The sequence below is a fragment of the Chiloscyllium plagiosum genome, unplaced genomic scaffold (assembly GCF_037043375.1).
Source record: "Chiloscyllium plagiosum isolate Xiang-an unplaced genomic scaffold, Cpla_swu_hap1 HiC_scaffold_10, whole genome shotgun sequence".
Classification (NCBI taxonomy): Eukaryota; Metazoa; Chordata; class Chondrichthyes; order Orectolobiformes; family Hemiscylliidae; genus Chiloscyllium; species Chiloscyllium plagiosum.
Genome location: NW_028270148.1, coordinates 1,237,741 through 1,255,810, shown reverse-complemented (window position 1 = coordinate 1,255,810; position 18,070 = coordinate 1,237,741). Strand labels below are relative to the sequence as shown.

General features: G+C 62.9%; 2 protein-coding genes across 2 annotated transcripts in view; one reads left to right on the top strand and one right to left on the bottom strand.

Moving 5' to 3' along the window:
* The window catches only part of tram2 (translocation associated membrane protein 2), a 94,200-nt gene extending 78,620 nt beyond the window's left edge, over positions 1–15,580 (top strand). The window contains exons 10-11 of the mRNA XM_087991005.1: positions 14,370–14,533; positions 14,812–15,580. Coding sequence (XP_087847131.1) covers positions 14,370–14,533; positions 14,812–14,885 — 238 coding nt within the window. The 3' untranslated portion in view covers positions 14,886–15,580. The remainder of the gene's footprint in view (positions 1–14,369; positions 14,534–14,811) is intronic.
* A 218-nt stretch (positions 15,581–15,798) lies between these two features.
* Positions 15,799–18,070, bottom strand: part of efhc1 (EF-hand domain (C-terminal) containing 1) — an 88,491-nt gene continuing 86,219 nt past the window's right edge. Inside the window, exon 10 of the mRNA XM_087990956.1 lies at positions 15,799–16,412. Coding sequence (XP_087847082.1) covers positions 15,920–16,412 — 493 coding nt within the window. The 3' untranslated portion in view covers positions 15,799–15,919. The remainder of the gene's footprint in view (positions 16,413–18,070) is intronic.

The window sequence follows — 18,070 nt, the reverse complement described above, 5'->3', positions numbered from 1 at the left end:
TCCCCCCGTCTCTCTCGCTCTCTCCCCCCGTCTCTCTCGCTCTCTCCCCCCGTCTCTCTCGCTCTCTCCCCCCGTCTCTCTCGCTCTCTCTCCCCCGTCTCTCTCGCTCTCTCCCCCCGTCTCTCTCTCTCTCTCTCCCCCGTCTCTCTCGCTCTCTCCCCCCGTCACTCTCGCTCTCTCTCCCCCGTCTCTCTCGCTCTCTCCCCCGTCTCTCTCGCTCTCTCCCCCGTCTCTCTCTCTCTCTCCCCCGCCTCTCTCGCTCTCCGCCGTCTCTCGCTCTCTCCCCGTCTCGCTCTCCCCCCTGTCTCTCTCGCTCTCCCCCCCCCCCCCCGTCTCTCTCGTTCTCTCCCCCCGTCTCTCTCGCTCTCTCCCCCGTTTCTCTCCTTCTCTCCCCCCGTCTCTCTCGCTCTCTCCCCCGTCTCTCTCGCTCTCTCCCCCGTCTCTCTCGCTCTCTCCCCCGTCTCTCTCTCTCTCTCCCCCGCCTCTCTCGCTCTCCGCCGTCTCTCGCTCTCTCCCCGTCTCGCTCTCTCCCCCGTCTCTCTCGCTCTCTCCCCCCGTCTCTCTCGCTCTCTCCCCCCGTCTCTCTCGCTCTCCCCCGTCTCTCTCGCTCTCTCCCCCGTTTCTCTCGCTCTCTCCCCCCGTCTCTCTCGTTCTCTCCCCCCGTCTCTCTCGTTCTCTCCCCCGTCTCTCTCGTTCTCTCCCCCCGTCTCTCTCGTTCTCTCCCCCCGTCTCTCTCGTTCTCTCCCCCCGTCTCTCTCGTTCTCTCCCCCCGTCTCTCTCGTTCTCTCCCCCGTTTCTCTCCTTCTCTTCCCCGTCTCTCTCGCTCTCTCCCCCGTCTCTCTCGCTCTCTCCCCCGTCTCTCTCGCTCTCTCCCCCGTCTCTCTCGCTCTCTCCCCGTCTCTCTCGCTCTCTCCCCGTCTCTCTCGCTCTCTCCCCCCGTCTCTCTCGCTCCCCCCCCCGTCTCTCTCGCTCTCTCCCCCCGTCTCTCTCGCTCTCTCCCCCCCGTCTCTCTCGCTCTCTCCCCCCGTCTCTCTCGCTCTCTCCCCCGTCTCTCTTGCTCTCTCCCCCGTCTCTCTCGCTCTCTCCCCCGTCTCTCTCGCTCTCTCCCCCGTCTCTCTCGCTCTCTCCCCCGTCTCTCTCGCTCTCTCCCCCGTCTCTCTCGCTCTCTCCCCCGTCTCTCTCGCTCTCTCCCCCCGTCTCTCTCGCTCTCTCCCCCCCGTCTCTCTCGCTCTGTCTCCCGTCTCTCTCGCTCTGTCTCCCGTCTCTCTCGCTCTGTCTCCCGTCTCTCTCGCTCTGTCTCCCGTCTCTCTCGCTCTCTCCCCCGTCTCTCTCGCTCTCCCACCCCCCCCGTCTCTCTCGCTCTCCCCCCCCGTCTCTCTCGCTCTCTCCCCCCGTCTCTCTCGCGCTCTCCCCCGTCTCTCTCGCTCTCTCTCCCCCGTCTCTCTCGCTCTCTCTCCCGTCTCTCTCACTCTCTCCCCCCGTCTCTCTCGCTCTCTCTCCCCCGTCTCTCTCGCTCTCCCCCCCCGTCTCTCTCGCTCACCCCCCCGTCTCTCTCGCTCTCCCCCCGTCTCTCTCGCTCTCCCCCCCGTCTCTCTCGCTCTCCCCCCGTCTCTCTCGCTCTCCCCCCGTCTCTCTCTCTCCCCCATCTCTCTCTCTCCCCCATCTCTCTCTCTCCCCCCCATCTCTCTCTCTCCCCCGTCTCTCTCGCTCTCTCCCCCGTCTCTCTCGCTCTCTCCCCCCGTCTCTCTCGCTCTCTCCCCCCGTCTCTCTCGCTCTCCCCCGTTTCTCTCGCTCTCTCCCCCCGTCTCTCTCGTTCTCTCCCCCCGTCTCTCTCGTTCTCTCCCCCCGTCTCTCTCGTTCTCTCCCCCCGTCTCTCTCGCTCTCTCCCCCGTCTCTCTCGCTCTCTCCCCCGTCTCTCTCGCTCTCTCCCCGTCTCTCTCGCTCTCTCCCCCCCGTCTCTCTCGCTCCCCCCCCGTCTCTCTCGCTCTCTCCCCCCGTCTCTCTCGCTCTCTCCCCCCGTCTCTCTCGCTCTCTCTCCCCGTCTCTCTCGCTCTCCCCCGTCTCTCTCGCTCTCTCCCCCCGTCTCTCTCGCTCTCTCCCCCGTCTCTCTCGCTCTCTCCCCCGTCTCTCTCGCTCTCTCCCCCGTCTCTCTCGCTCTCTCCCCCGTCTCTCTCGCTCTCTCCCCCCGTCTCTCTCGCTCTCTCCCCCCGTCTCTCTCGCTCTCTCCCCCCGTCTCTCTCGCTCTCTCCCCCGTCTCTCTCGCTCTCTCCCCCGTCTCTCTCGCTCTGTCTCCCGTCTCTCTCGCTCTGTCTCCCGTCTCTCTCGCTCTGTCTCCCGTCTCTCTCGCTCTGTCTCCCGTCTCTCTCGCTCTGTCTCCCGTCTCTCTCGCTCTGTCTCCCGTCTCTCTCGCTCTGTCTCCCGTCTCTCTCGCTCTGTCTCCCGTCTCTCTCGCTCTCTCCCCCGTCTCTCTCGCTCTCCCCCCCCCGTCTCTCTCGCTCTCTCCCCCCGTCTCTCTCGCTCTCTCCCCCCGTCTCTCTCGCTCTCTCCCCCCGTCTCTCTCGCTCTCTCCCCCCGTCTCTCTCGCTCTCCCCCCGTCTCTCTCGCTCTCTCCCCCCGTCTCTCTCGCTCTCTCCCCCGTCTCTCTCGCGCTCTCCCCCATCTCTCTCGCGCTCTCCCCCATCTCTCTCGCTCTCTCCCCCAATTCTCGCTCTCTCCCCCGTCTCTCTCGCTCTCTCCCCCGTCTCTCTCGCTCTCTCCCCCGTCTCTCTCGCTCTCTCCCCCGTCTCTCTCGCTCTCTCCCCCCGTCTCTCTCGCTCTCTCCCCCCGTCTCTCTCGCGCTCTCCCCCCGTCTCTCTCGCTCTCTCCCCCCGTCTCTCTCGCTCTCTCCCCCCGTCTCTCTCGCTCTCTCCCCCCGTCTCTCTCGCTCTCTCCCCCCGTCTCTCTCGCTCTCTCCCCCCGCCTCTCTCGCTCTCTCCCCCCGTCTCTCTCGCTCTCTCCCCGTCTCTCACTCTCTCCCCCCGTCTCTCTCTCTCCCCCATCTCTCTCTCTCCCCCATCTCTCTCTCTCCCCCCATCTCTCTCTCTCCCCCGTCTCTCTCGCTCTCTCCCCCGTCTCTCACTCTCTCCCCCCGTCTCTCTCTCTCTCCCCCGTCTCTCACTCTCTTCCCCCGTCTCTCTCTCTCCCCCGTCTCTCTCTCTCCCCCGTCTCTCTCTCTCCCCCGTCTCTCGCTCTCTCCCCCCCGTCTCTCTCGCTCTCTCCCCCCCGTCTCTCTCGCTCTCTCCCCCCCGTCTCTCTCGCTCTCTCCCCCGTCTCTCTCACTCTCTCCCCCGTCTCTCTCGCTCTCTCACCCCGTCACTCTCGCTCTCTCCCCTCGTCTCTCTCGCTCTCTCCCCTCGTCTCTCTCGCTCTCTTCCCCGTGTCTCGCTCTCTCCCCCCCGTCTCTCTCGCTCTCTCCCCCCCGTCTCTCTCGCTCTCTCCCCCGTCTCTCTCACTCTCTCCCCCGTCTCTCTCACTCTCTCCCCCGTCTCTCTCGCTCTCTCCCCCCGTCACTCTCGCTCTCTCCCCTCGTCTCTCTCGCTCTCTCCCCTCGTCTCTCTCGCTCTCTCCCCTCGTCTCTCTCGCTCTCTTCCCCGTGTCTCGCTCTCTCCCCCCGCCTCTCTCGCTCTCCGCCGTCTCTCGCTCTCTCCCCTCGTCTCTCTCGCTCTCTCCCCTCGTCTCTCTCGCTCTCTTCCCCCGTCTCTCTCGCTCTCTCCCCCCCGTCTCTCTCGCTCTCTCCCCCCGTCTCTCTCGCTCTCTCCCCCCGTCTCTCTCGCTCTCTCCCCCCCGTCTCTCTCGCTCTGTCTCCCGTCTCTCTCGCTCTGTCTCCCGTCTCTCTCGCTCTGTCTCCCGTCTCTCTCGCTCTGTCTCCCGTCTCTCTCGCTCTGTCTCCCGTCTCTCTCGCTCTCTCCCCCGTCTCTCTCGCTCTCTCCCCCGTCTCTCTCGCTCTCTCCCCCCTTCTCTCTCGCTCTCTCCCCCGTCTCTCTCGCTCTCTCCCCCGTCTCTCTCGCTCTCTCCCCCCGTCTCTCTCGCTCTCTCCCCCCGTCTCTCTCGCTCTCTCCCCCCGTCTCTCTCGCTCTCTCCCCCCCGTCTCTCTCGCTCTGTCTCCCGTCTCTCTCGCTCTGTCTCCCGTCTCTCTCGCTCTCTCCCCCGTCTCTCTCGCTCTCCCCCCCCGTCTCTCTCGCTCTTCCCCCCCGTCTCTCTCGCGCTCTCCCCCATCTCTCTCGCTCTCTCCCCCGTCTCTCTCGCTCTCTCCCCCGTCTCTCTCGCTCTCTCCCCCGTCTCTCTCGCTCTCTCCCCCGTCTCTCTCGCTCTCTCCCCCGTCTCTCTCGCTCTCTCCCCCGTCTCTCTCGCTCTCTCCCCCCGTCTCTCTCGCTCTCTCCCCGTCTCTCACTCTCTCCCCCCGTCTCTCTCTCTCCCCCATCTCTCTCTCTCCCCCGTCTCTCACTCTCTCCCCCCGTCTCTCTCTCTCTCTCCCCCGTCTCTCTCTCTCTCCCCCGTCTCTCTCGCTCTCCCCCCGTCTCTCTCGCTCTCCCCCCGTCTCTCTCGCTCTCCCCCTGTCTCTCTCGCTCTCCCCCCGTCTCTCTCGCTCTCCCCCGTCTCTCTCGCTCTCCCCCGTCTCTCTCGCTCTCCCCCTGTCTCTCTCGCTCTTCCCCCGTCTCTCATGCACTCCCCCCGTCTCTCTCGCTCTCCCCCCGTCTCTCTCGCTCTCCCCCCGTCTCTCTCGCTCTCCCCCCGTCTCTCTCGCGCTCTCTCCCCCGTCTCTCTCGCTCTCCCCCCGTCTCTCTCGCTCTCCCCCCGTCTCTCTCGCTCTCCCCACGTCTCTCTCGCTCTCCCCACGTCTCTCTCGCTCTCCCCACGTCTCTCTCGCTCTCCCCACGTCTCTCTCGCTCTCCCCACGTCTCTCTCGCTCTCCCCACGTCTCTCTCGCTCTCCCCCCGTCTCTCTCGCTCTCCCCCCGTCTCTCTCGCTCTCCCCCCGTCTCTCTCGCTCTCCCCCCGTCTCTCTCGCTCTCCCCCCGTCTCTCTCGCTCTCCCCCCGTCTCTCTCGCTCTCCCCCCGTCTCTCTCGCTCTCCCCCCGTCTCTCTCGCTCTCCCCCCGTCTCTCTCGCTCTCCCCCCGTCTCTCTCGCTCTCCCCCCGTCTCTCTCGCTCTCCCCCCGTCTCTCTCGCTCTCCCCCCGTCTCTCTCGCTCTCCCCCGTCTCTCTCGCTCTCCCCCGTCTCTGTCGCTCTCCCCCCGTCTCTGTCGCTCTCCCCCCGTCTCTGTCGCTCTCCCCCCGTCTCTGTCGCTCTCCCCCCGTCTCTGTCGCTCTCCCCCCGTCTCTGTCGCTCTCCCCCCGTCTCTGTCGCTCTCCCCCCGTCTCTGTCGCTCTCCCCCCGTCTCTCTCGCTCTCCCCCCGTCTCTCTCGCACTCCTCCCGTCTCTCGCGCTCTCCCCCCGTCTCTCTTCTGCTCTCTCCCCCGTCTCTCTCGCTCTCCCCCCGTCTCTCTCCTGCTCTCTCCCCTCGTCTCTCTCTCTCTCCCCTCGTCTCTCTCCTGTTCTCTCCCTTGTCTCTCACACTCTTCCCTCGTCTCTCTCGCTCTCCCCCCCATCTCTCTCGCTCTCCCCCCGTCTCTCTCGCTCTCCCCCCGTCTCTCTCGCTCTCCCCCCGTCTCTCTCTCTCTCCCCTCGTCTCTCTCTCTCTCCCCTCGTCTCTCTCCTGCTCTCTCCCTTGTCTCTCACACTCTTCCCTCGTCTCTCTCGCTCTCCCCCCCGTCTCTCTCGCTCTCCCGCCGTCTCTCTCGCTCTCTCCCCGTCTCTCTCGCTCTCCCCCCGTCTCTCTCGCTCTCCCCCCGTCTCTCTCGCTCTCCCCCCGTCTCTCTCGCTCTCCCCCCGTCTCTCTCGCTCTCCCCCCGTCTCTCTCGCTCTCCCCCCGTCTCTCTCGCTCTCCCCCGTCTCTCTCGCTCTCTCCCCCGTCTCTCTCTCTCTCCCCTCGTCTCTCTCCTGCTCTCTCCCCCGTCTCTCTCGCTCTCCCCCCGTCTCTCATGCACTCCCCCCGTCTCTCATGCACTCCCCCCGTCTCTCATGCACTCCCCCCGTCTCTCATGCACTCCCCCCGTCTCTCTCGCTCTCCCCCCGTCTCTCTCGCTCTCCCCCCGTCTCTCTCCTGCTCTCTCCCCCGTCTCTCTCGCTCTCCCCCCGTCTCTCTCGCTCTCCCCCCGTCTCTCTCGCTCTCCCCCCGTCTCTCTCGCTCTCCCCCCGTCTCTCTCGCTCTCCCCCCGTCTCTCTCGCTCTCCCCACGTCTCTCTCGCTCTCCCCCCGTCTCTCTCGCTCTCCCCCCGTCTCTCTCGCTCTCCCCCCGTCTCTCTCGCTCTCCCCCCGTCTCTCTCGCTCTCCCTCCGTCTCTCTCGCTCTCCCCCCGTCTCTCTCGCTCTCCCCCCGTCTCTCTCGCTCTCCCCCCGTCTCTCTCGCTCTCCCCCCGTCTCTCTCGCTCTCCCCCCGTCTCTCTCGCTCTCCCCCGTCTCTCTCGCTCTCCCCCCGTCTCTCTCGCTCTCCCCCCGTCTCTCTCGCTCTCCCCCCGTCTCTCTCGCTCTCCCCCCGTCTCTCTCGCTCTTCCCCCGTCTCTCATGCACTCCCCCCGTCTCTCATGCACTCCCCCCGTCTCTCATGCACTCCCCCCGTCTCTCTCGCTCTCTCCCCCGTCTCTCTCGCTCTCTCCCCCCGTCTCTCTCGCTCTCTCCCCCCGTCTCTCTCGCTCTCTCCCCCCGTCTCTCTCGCTCTCTCCCCCCCGTCTCTCTCGCTCTGTCTCCCGTCTCTCTCGCTCTGTCTCCCGTCTCTCTCGCTCTCTCCCCCGTCTCTCTCGCTCTCCCCCCCCGTCTCTCTCGCTCTTCCCCCCCGTCTCTCTCGCGCTCTCCCCCATCTCTCTCGCTCTCTCCCCCGTCTCTCTCGCTCTCTCCCCCGTCTCTCTCGCTCTCTCCCCCGTCTCTCTCGCTCTCTCCCCCGTCTCTCTCGCTCTCTCCCCCGTCTCTCTCGCTCTCTCCCCCGTCTCTCTCGCTCTCTCCCCCCGTCTCTCTCGCTCTCTCCCCGTCTCTCACTCTCTCCCCCCGTCTCTCTCTCTCCCCCATCTCTCTCTCTCCCCCGTCTCTCACTCTCTCCCCCCGTCTCTCTCTCTCTCTCCCCCGTCTCTCTCTCTCTCCCCCGTCTCTCTCGCTCTCCCCCCGTCTCTCTCGCTCTCCCCCCGTCTCTCTCGCTCTCCCCCTGTCTCTCTCGCTCTCCCCCCGTCTCTCTCGCTCTCCCCCGTCTCTCTCGCTCTCCCCCGTCTCTCTCGCTCTCCCCCTGTCTCTCTCGCTCTTCCCCCGTCTCTCATGCACTCCCCCCGTCTCTCTCGCTCTCCCCCCGTCTCTCTCGCTCTCCCCCCGTCTCTCTCGCTCTCCCCCCGTCTCTCTCGCGCTCTCTCCCCCGTCTCTCTCGCTCTCCCCCCGTCTCTCTCGCTCTCCCCCCGTCTCTCTCGCTCTCCCCACGTCTCTCTCGCTCTCCCCACGTCTCTCTCGCTCTCCCCACGTCTCTCTCGCTCTCCCCACGTCTCTCTCGCTCTCCCCACGTCTCTCTCGCTCTCCCCCCGTCTCTCTCGCTCTCCCCCCGTCTCTCTCGCTCTCCCCCCGTCTCTCTCGCTCTCCCCCCGTCTCTCTCGCTCTCCCCCCGTCTCTCTCGCTCTCCCCCCGTCTCTCTCGCTCTCCCCCCGTCTCTCTCGCTCTCCCCCCGTCTCTCTCGCTCTCCCCCCGTCTCTCTCGCTCTCCCCCCGTCTCTCTCGCTCTCCCCCCGTCTCTCTCGCTCTCCCCCCGTCTCTCTCGCTCTCCCCCGTCTCTCTCGCTCTCCCCCGTCTCTGTCGCTCTCCCCCCGTCTCTGTCGCTCTCCCCCCGTCTCTGTCGCTCTCCCCCCGTCTCTGTCGCTCTCCCCCCGTCTCTGTCGCTCTCCCCCCGTCTCTGTCGCTCTCCCCCCGTCTCTGTCGCTCTCCCCCCGTCTCTGTCGCTCTCCCCCCGTCTCTCTCGCTCTCCCCCCGTCTCTCTCGCACTCCTCCCGTCTCTCGCGCTCTCCCCCCGTCTCTCTTCTGCTCTCTCCCCCGTCTCTCTCGCTCTCCCCCCGTCTCTCTCCTGCTCTCTCCCCTCGTCTCTCTCTCTCTCCCCTCGTCTCTCTCCTGTTCTCTCCCTTGTCTCTCACACTCTTCCCTCGTCTCTCTCGCTCTCCCCCCCATCTCTCTCGCTCTCCCCCCGTCTCTCTCGCTCTCCCCCCGTCTCTCTCGCTCTCCCCCCGTCTCTCTCTCTCTCCCCTCGTCTCTCTCTCTCTCCCCTCGTCTCTCTCCTGCTCTCTCCCTTGTCTCTCACACTCTTCCCTTGTCTCTCTCGCTCTCCCCCCCGTCTCTCTCGCTCTCCCGCCGTCTCTCTCGCTCTCTCCCCGTCTCTCTCGCTCTCCCCCCGTCTCTCTCGCTCTCCCCCCGTCTCTCTCGCTCTCCCCCCGTCTCTCTCGCTCTCCCCCCGTCTCTCTCGCTCTCCCCCCGTCTCTCTCGCTCTCCCCCCGTCTCTCTCGCTCTCCCCCGTCTCTCTCGCTCTCTCCCCCGTCTCTCTCTCTCTCCCCTCGTCTCTCTCCTGCTCTCTCCCCCGTCTCTCTCGCTCTCCCCCCGTCTCTCATGCACTCCCCCCGTCTCTCATGCACTCCCCCCGTCTCTCATGCACTCCCCCCGTCTCTCATGCACTCCCCCCGTCTCTCTCGCTCTCCCCCCGTCTCTCTCGCTCTCCCCCCGTCTCTCTCCTGCTCTCTCCCCCGTCTCTCTCGCTCTCCCCCCGTCTCTCTCGCTCTCCCCCCGTCTCTCTCGCTCTCCCCCCGTCTCTCTCGCTCTCCCCCCGTCTCTCTCGCTCTCCCCCCGTCTCTCTCGCTCTCCCCACGTCTCTCTCGCTCTCCCCCCGTCTCTCTCGCTCTCCCCCCGTCTCTCTCGCTCTCCCCCCGTCTCTCTCGCTCTCCCCCCGTCTCTCTCGCTCTCCCTCCGTCTCTCTCGCTCTCCCCCCGTCTCTCTCGCTCTCCCCCCGTCTCTCTCGCTCTCCCCCCGTCTCTCTCGCTCTCCCCCCGTCTCTCTCGCTCTCCCCCCGTCTCTCTCGCTCTCCCCCGTCTCTCTCGCTCTCCCCCCGTCTCTCTCGCTCTCCCCCCGTCTCTCTCGCTCTCCCCCCGTCTCTCTCGCTCTCCCCCCGTCTCTCTCGCTCTCCCCCCGTCTCTCTCGCTCTTCCCCCGTCTCTCATGCACTCCCCCCGTCTCTCATGCACTCCCCCCGTCTCTCATGCACTCCCCCCGTCTCTCTCGCTCTCTCCCCCGTCTCTCTCGCTCTCTCCCCCGTCTCTCTCGCTCTCTCCCCCGTCTCTCTCGCTCTCTCCCCCGTCTCTCTCGCTCTCTCCCCCGTCTCTCTCGCTCTCTCCCCCGTCTCTCTCGCTCTCTCCCCCGTCTCTCTCGCTCTCTCCCCCGTCTCTCTCGCTCTCTCCCCCGTCTCTCTCGCTCTCTCCCCCGTCTCTCTCGCTCTCTCCCCCGTCTCTCTCGCTCTCTCCCCCGTCTCTCTCGCTCTCTCCCCCGTCTCTCTCGCGCTCTCCCCCCGTCTCTCTCGCGCTCTCCCCCCGTCTCTCTCGCGCTCTCCCCCCGTCTCTCTCGCGCTCTCCCCCCGTCTCTCTCGCTCTCTCCCCCCGTCTCTCTCGCTCTCTCCCCCCGTCTCTCTCGCTCTCTCCCCCCGTCTCTCTCGCTCTCTCCCCCCGTCTCTCTCGCTCTCTCCCCCCGTCTCTCTCGCTCTCTCCCCCCGTCTCTCTCTCTCCCCCATCTCTCTCTCTCTCCCCCATCTCTCTCTCTCTCCCCCATCTCTCTCTCTCCCCCGTCTCTCTCGCTCTCTCCCCGTCTCTCACTCTCTCCCCCGTCTCTCTCGCTCTCCCCCGTCTCTCTCGCTCTCCCCCGTCTCTCTCGCTCTCCCCCGTCTCTCTCGCTCTCCCCCGTCTCTCTCGCTCTCCCCCCGTCTCTCTCGCTCTCCCCCCGTCTCTCTCGCTCTCCCCCCGTCTCTCTCGCTCTCTCCCCCCGTCTCTCTCGCTCTCTCCCCCCGTCTCTCTCGCTCTCTCCCCCGTCTCTCTCGGTCTCTCCCCCCGCCTCTCTCGCTCTCTCCCCCCGTCTCTCTCGCTCTCTCCCCGTCTCTCACTCTCTCCCCCCGTCTCTCTCTCTCCCCCATCTCTCTCTCTCCCCCGTCTCTCACTCTCTCCCCCCGTCTCTCTCTCTCTCCCCCGTCTCTCTCGCTCTCCCCCGTCTCTCTCGCTCTCCCCCCGTCTCTCTCGCTCTCCCCCCGTCTCTCTCGCTCTCCCCCTGTCTCTCTCGCTCTCCCCCCGTCTCTCTCGCTCTCCCCCGTCTCTCTCGCTCTCCCCCGTCTCTCTCGCTCTCCCCCTGTCTCTCTCGCTCTTCCCCCGTCTCTCATGCACTCCCCCCGTCTCTCTCGCTCTCCCCCCCGTCTCTCTCACTCTCCCCCCGTCTCTCTCGCTCTCCCCCCGTCTCTCTCGCTCTCCCCCCGTCTCTCTCGCTCTCCCCCCGTCTCTCTCCTGCTCTCTCCCCCGTCTCTCTCGCTCTCCCCCCGTCTCTCTCGCTCTCCCCCCGTCTCTCTCGCTCTCCCCCGTCTCTCTCGCTCTCCCCCCGTCTCTGTCGCTCTCCCCCCGTCTCTGTCGCTCTCCCCCCGTCTCTGTCGCTCTCCCCCCGTCTCTGTCGCTCTCCCCCCGTCTCTCTCGCTCTCCCCCCGTCTCTCTCCTGCTCTCTCCCCTCGTCTCTCTCTCTCTCCCCTCGTCTCTCTCCTGTTCTCTCCCTTGTCTCTCACACTCTTCCCTCGTCTCTCTCGCTCTCCCCCCGTCTCTCTCGCTCTCCCCCCGTCTCTCTCGCTCTCCCCCCGTCTCTCTCGCTCTCCCCCCGTCTCTCTCGCTCTCCCCCCGTCTCTCTCGCTCTCCCCCCGTCTCTCTCGCTCTCCCCCCGTCTCTCTCGCTCTCCCCCCGTCTCTCTCGCTCTCCCCCCGTCTCTCTCGCTCTCCCCCCGTCTCTCTCGCTCTCCCCACGTCTCTCTCGCTCTCCCCACGTCTCTCTCGCTCTCCCCACGTCTCTCTCGCTCTCCCCACGTCTCTCTCGCTCTCCCCACGTCTCTCTCGCTCTCCCCCCGTCTCTCTCGCTCTCCCCCCGTCTCTCTCGCTCTCCCCCCGTCTCTCTCGCTCTCCCCCCGTCTCTCTCGCTCTCCCCCCGTCTCTCTCGCTCTCCCCCCGTCTCTCTCGCTCTCCCCCCGTCTCTCTCGCTCTCCCCCCGTCTCTCTCGCTCTCCCCCCGTCTCTCTCGCTCTCCCCCCGTCTCTCTCGCTCTCCCCCCGTCTCTCTCGCTCTCCCCACGTCTCTCTCGCTCTCCCCCGTCTCTGTCGCTCTCCCCCCGTCTCTGTCGCTCTCCCCCCGTCTCTGTCGCTCTCCCCCCGTCTCTCTCGCTCTCCCCCCGTCTCTCTCCTGCTCTCTCCCCTCGTCTCTCTCTCTCTCCCCTCGTCTCTCTCCTGTTCTCTCCCTTGTCTCTCACACTCTTCCCTCGTCTCTCTCGCTCTCCCCCCGTCTCTCTCGCTCTCCCCACGTCTCTCTCGCTCTCCCCACGTCTCTCTCGCTCTCCCCCCGTCTCTCTCGCTCTCCCCCCGTCTCTCTCGCTCTCCCCCCGTCTCTCTCGCTCTCCCCCCGTCTCTCTCGCTCTCCCCCCGTCTCTCTCGCTCTCCCCCCGTCTCTCTCGCTCTCCCCCCGTCTCTCTCGCTCTCCCCCCGTCTCTCTCGCTCTCCCCCCGTCTCTCTCGCTCTCCCCCGTCTCTCTCGCTCTCCCCCCGTCTCTGTCGCTCTCCCCCCGTCTCTGTCGCTCTCCCCCCGTCTCTGTCGCTCTCCCCCCGTCTCTGTCGCTCTCCCCCCGTCTCTGTCGCTCTCCCCCCGTCTCTGTCGCTCTCCCCCCGTCTCTGTCGCTCTCCCCCCGTCTCTCTCGCTCTCCCCCCGTCTCTCTCGCACTCCTCCCGTCTCTCGCGCTCTCCCCCCGTCTCTCTTCTGCTCTCTCCCCCGTCTCTCTCGCTCTCCCCCCGTCTCTCTCCTGCTCTCTCCCCTCGTCTCTCTCTCTCTCCCCTCGTCTCTCTCCTGTTCTCTCCCTTGTCTCTCACACTCTTCCCTCGTCTCTCTCGCTCTCCCCCCGTCTCTCTCGCTCTCCCCCCGTCTCTCTCGCTCTCCCCCCGTCTCTCTCGCTCTCCCCCCGTCTCTCTCGCTCTCCCCCCGTCTCTCTCGCTCTCCCCCCGTCTCTCTCGCTCTCCCCCCGTCTCTCTCGCTCTCCCCCCGTCTCTCTCGCTCTCCCCCCGTCTCTCTCGCTCTCCCCCCGTCTCTCTCGCTCTCCCCCCGTCTCTCTCGCTCTCCCCCCGTCTCTCTCGCTCTCCCCCCGTCTCTCTCGCTCTCCCCCCGTCTCTCTCGCTCTCCCCCCGTCTCTCTCGCTCTCCCCCCGTCTCTCTCGCTCTCCCCCCGTCTCTCTCGCTCTCCCCCCGTCTCTCTCGCTCTCCCCCCGTCTCTGTCGCTCTCCCCCCGTCTCTGTCGCTCTCCCCCCGTCTCTGTCGCTCTCCCCCCGTCTCTGTCGCTCTCCCCCCGTCTCTGTCGCTCTCCCCCCGTCTCTGTCGCTCTCCCCCCGTCTCTGTCGCTCTCCCCCCGTCTCTCTCGCTCTCCCCCCGTCTCTCTCGCTCTCCCCCCGTCTCTCTCGCTCTCCCCCCGTCTCTCTCGCACTCCTCCCGTCTCTCGCGCTCTCCCCCCGTCTCTCTTCTGCTCTCTCCCCCGTCTCTCTCGCTCTCCCCCCGTCTCTCTCCTGCTCTCTCCCCCGTCTCTCTCGCTCTCCCCCCGTCTCTCTCGCTCTCAACCGTCTCTCTCGCTCTCCCCCCGTCTCTCTCGCTCTCCCCCCGTCTCTCTCGCTCTCCCCCGTCTCTCTCGCTCTCCCCCGTCTCTCTCGCTCTCCCCCGTCTCTCTCGCTCTCCCCCGTCTCTCGCGCTCTCCCCCGTCTCTCGCGCTCTCCCCCGTCTCTCGCGCTCTCCCCCGTCTCTCGCGCTCTCCCCCGTCTCTCGCGCTCTCCCCCGTCTCTCGCGCTCTCCCCCGTCTCTCGCGCTCTCCCCCGTCTCTCGCGCTCTCCCCCGTCTCTCGCACTCTCCCCCTTCTCTCGCACTCTCCCCCTTCTCTCGCACTCTCCCCCGTCTCTCGCTCTCTCCCCCCGTCTCTCTCTCACTCTCTCCCCCCGTCTCATTCTCTCTCTCTCCCCCGTCTCTCTCTCTCTCTCTCTCTCCCCGTCTCGCTCTCCCTTCCCGTCTCTCTCTCTCCCCCCGTCTCTCTCTCACTCTCTCCCCCTGTCTCTCTCACTCTCTCTCCCCGTCTCGCTCTCCCTTCCCGTCTCTCTCTCTCCCCCCGTCTCTCTCTCTCCCCCCCGTCTCTCTCTCTCTCCCCCCGTCTCTCTCTCTCTCCCCCGTCTCTCTCTCACTCTCTCCCCCCGTCTCTCTCTCTCTCCCCCCCCGTCTCTCTCACTCTCTCCCCCCCGTCTCTCTCTCGCTCTCTCCCCCGTCTCTCTCTCTCTCTCTCTCTCTCCCCCCCCGTCTCTCTCTCTCTCGCTCTCTCCCCCCGTCTCTCTCTCACTCTCTCCCCCCGTCTCATTCTCTCTCTCTCCCCCGTCTCTCTCTCTCTCTCTCCCCGTCTCGCTCTCCCTTCCCGTCTCTCTCTCTCCCCCCGTCTCTCTCTCACTCTCTCCCCCTGTCTCTCTCACTCTCTCTCCCCGTCTCGCTCTCCCTTCCCGTCTCTCTCTCTCCCCCCGTCTCTCTCTCTCCCCCCCGTCTCTCTCTCTCTCCCCCCGTCTCTCTCGCTCTCCCCCCGTCTCTCTCGCTCTCCCCCCGTCTCTCTCGCTCTCCCCCCGTCTCTCTCGCTCTCCCCCCGTCTCTCTCGCTCTCCCCCCGTCTCTCTCGCTCTCCCCCCGTCTCTCTCGCTCTCCCCCCGTCTCTCTCGCTCTCCCCCCGTCTCTCTCGCTCTCCCCCCCGTCTCTCTCTCACTCTCTCCCCGTCTCTCTCTCTCTCCCCCCGTCTCTCACTCTCCCCCCTGTCTCTCTCTCCCCCCGTCTCTCGCTCTCTCCTCCCGTCTCTCTCTCACTCTCTCCCCCCGTCTCTCTCTCCCCCCTGTCTCTCACTCTTCCCCCCCCCCCCCCGCTCTCTCCCTGCCTTTGCCGCCCCCTCTCTGCCTCTCTCTCTCTGTCTCGTTCTCTCTCTCTCTCTCTCTGTGACTCTCTCACACTCAGGCTGTGTATCCTGGTAACTGTGTGTAGCACCCAGGCCTGGATGATGTGGCGATTTATTAACTTCCAACTGCGACGATGGAGAGAGTTTCAAGCAGAGCAGGCATCTCGTAGGAAGATTGTAGGCGCCATGGCAACGCGAGGCCGGGTCCTCCGCAGGGAACCAGGTCAGTCTGTGGCTGTGGGAGGTTGAGGGGGGCGCTGAGGCAGGTGTGGGTCTGATGGGTTTGTGGGATCACGGCTCAGGTGGGGGTCAGGGAGTTCTGGTTTGGAGTCGGTGAAGGTCAAATGGAACTCAACCTGAGTGTGGGAATGTCGGGGAATGGGTTGCAGTTTTGGGGTCAGCTGGGGTTCAACGGTCAGAATGGGAGTGTGAGGGTTTGGGTGAGGATTGGGGTCAGGGCTCCATGGTCTCTCAGTAACTTCTCCTCTTTCTTTCTCCCAGGTCACCATGACAACGGTTTGATCAAATCAGAGAATGGCACATCACCTCGGACTCGAAAATCCAAATCACCCTAAACTCGGCCAGTCAGGGCTGGGAGTCTTTCTGATCACATCACCCCTGCCCCAGGGGGATCAAACTTGGACCTTCAATAATTGTTTCTCATTCACCATTCTTCCCTGAAGCACAGCCCCACCCTCCACTTATTGTGTCCATTTTCCAGTCAGCGCCTCAGTAAACCACGCCCTCCACATTTTATCCAAATCTCTCCCATTTTCCAAATCCTTCCCAGGATCAAAGCATAACTTCATCTCACCATCCCCAATCCATGCCCAATCCTAACTCTTATCCACACACTGGATGAGATCAGTTCAGTGGGTGTAGATTTGGAGATAAAGCCCTGTCCCCTCCCTGCCTCAGAGTGTGGACCACAGCACCATCTTTTTGGCTGATTGGATTAACATGGGTCTCTTTACATGTAAAGTGCATCTGGATATGTGTCAGCATGTACCTCAGCAACTGCCAGTGGTCCTTGGAGGCTCTGTCAGACCCAGAACAGTGTCTCCCAGTGCCCAGAGTAAGATTTCACAGTGCCCAGAGCTGGGATGAGCCTACCTGATGTCCAGTGTTTATCTGCTGTACTTACAGCTCCCCATGAGCAGCAGTGATTGATGGATGACTGCAAATATCAACACCGTGATCCTTACTGTCCTCGCTGTAGGGTGACAGTCGTGTAAGTCTGACTGTAAATAAACATGCAAATTCAACAAGATATCTTTTTGTGTTCTGTTAATCTTTGAACTTTGTACCTTACACGTTGTGGGAAGGTGTCAGTATTACTTACAGTCCCTCAAGCAGAGTCTGGGAGCCCTGCAGTGGGCAGATCAGTTGTCTGACAGTTTTGAGAGGAGGGTGCTGTGTTAGTTAAACCACACTGGAGCTGAGATGTACCACTCATTGAAGGATAATCACAGACTGCTGGAAGTGTTTCAAATATTACTTTATTCAGTTTGCATTATGTTCCCAATTACAAAGATCATTGTTCCACTTTTGACATCAACAGTTATAATCCCCTATATGTATTTTGATCTTGGAGTCCCATGGGAGCACACTAAGGTGTACGGATATCTCCCTGGGACGGTGGTGGGCAGATATCTCTCTGGTGTTGAGGTGTACGGATATCTGCCTGGTTCTGAGGTGGGCAGATACCTGCTTGATATTGAGGTGCACTGATATCTGCTTGGTTCTGAGGTATGCGGATATCTCCCTGGGATGCTGGTGGGCAGATATCTCTATGGTATTGAGGTGTACGGATATCTCCCTGGTTCTGTGGTGGGCAGATACCTGCTTGATATTGAGGTGTACGGATATCTCCCTGGTTCTGTGGTGGGCAGATACCTGCTTGATATTGAGGTGTACGGATATCTCCCTGGTTCTGTGGTGGGCAGATATCTTTCTTGTACTGAAGTGTGCGGTTATCTCCCTGGGATTGTGCTTTTGATGGTCTCTTGTCAAGAAATTGCCAACATTCTGATGGCATCGTTACACAGTCCTCGCTGCTCATCTCAGCAGGAGCAAGCTCTGGATCACCAAATGACATAGAGCTGGAGAACAAAAACAAAATTACAAAGGAAAAAATGAAACCAGAGCAGGAGTCAGTTTTTCATCCTCTTCAGTTTGTGTCACCACAATGCCAGTTCCCATACTATCCCCATATCCCTTGATATCTTCAATATCTATTGATCTTTGACTTGAATCTACTCAGTGATTGAGCCATCACAGACCCCTGAGGTAGAGATATACCAAATTCAAAGTGAAGACAATCTTCCTTATCCCAGTCCTCAATGGTTCCCCTCTTATTTTGAGACTGTGCAGTGATAACCTGGGACTTCGATGTTGTGGCTATTACGGAGACATGGCTAGAACAGGGACAGGATTGGCTGTTGCAGGTTCCGGGATTTAAATGTTTTAGTAGGGTCAGAGGTGGGGGTAAAAGAGGGGGAGGTGTGGCATTGCTTGTCAAAGATAGTATTACAGTGGTGGAAAGGACGATGGATGAGGACTTGCCATCTGAGGTAGTTTGGGCTGAGGTTAGGAATAGGAAAGGTGAGGTCACCCTGTTAGGAGTCTTTTACAGGCCTCCTAATAGTCCTAGAATCATTGAAGAAAGGATAGGGAAGGTGATTCAGGAGATGAGTGACAGTAATAGGGTGGTTGTTATGGGGGACTTTAACTTTCCTGATATTGATTGGGAAAGCTATAGCTCAAGTTCGTTAGATGGGTCAGTGTTTGTTCAATGTGTGCAGGAGAGTTTCCTGACACAATATGTAGACAGGCCAACAAGAGGTGAGGCCATACTGGATTTGGTTCTGGGTAACGAACCAGGCCAGGTGTTAGAATTAGAGGTAGGTGAGCACTTTGGGGATAGTGACCATAATTCGGTGATTTTTACACTCGTGATGGAGAGGGATAAGTGTGTACTACAGGGCAAGAATTATAGCTGGGGTAAGGGAAATTATGATGCGGTGAGGCATGACTTAGGATGTGTGGCTTGGAAAAGTAGACTCCAAGGCAAGAGTGTAAATGATATGTGGAACTTGTTCAAGGGGCAACTATTGAGTGTCCTTGATAATTATGTACCTGTCAGGCAGGAAGGAAAGGGTCGTGCGAGGGAGCCGTGGTTTAATAAGGAATTGGAATCCCTTGTTAAATGGAAGAGGGCGGCCTATCTCAAGATGAGACGTGAAGGTTCAATTGGGGCGATTGAGAGTTATAGGGTAGCCAGGAAGGACCTGAAGAGAGAGCTAAAAGCAGCAAGGAGGGGACATGAAAGGTCCTTAGTAGATAGGATTAGGGAAAACCCTAAGGCTTTCTATAGGTATGTTAGGAATAAAAGAATGACTAGGGTAGGAATAGGTCCAGTCAAGGATAGTAGGGGGAAGTTGCGTGTGGAGGCGGAAGAGATTGGGGAGACACTGAATGAATACTTTTCTTCAGTATTCACTCAGGAACAGGGCATTGTTGTCGATGAGAATACTGAGGAACAAATAAGTAGAATGGATGGCTTTGAGGTATGTCGAGAAGAGGTGTTGGAAATCCTGGAAAAGGTGAAAATAGATAAGTCCCCTGGGCCTGATGGCATTTATCCTAGGATTCTCTGGGAAGCAAGGGAGGAGATTGCAGAGCCATTGGCCTTGATTTTTATGTCCTCTTTGTCTACAGGAGTAGTCCCAGAAGACTGGAGGATAGCAAATGTGGTTCC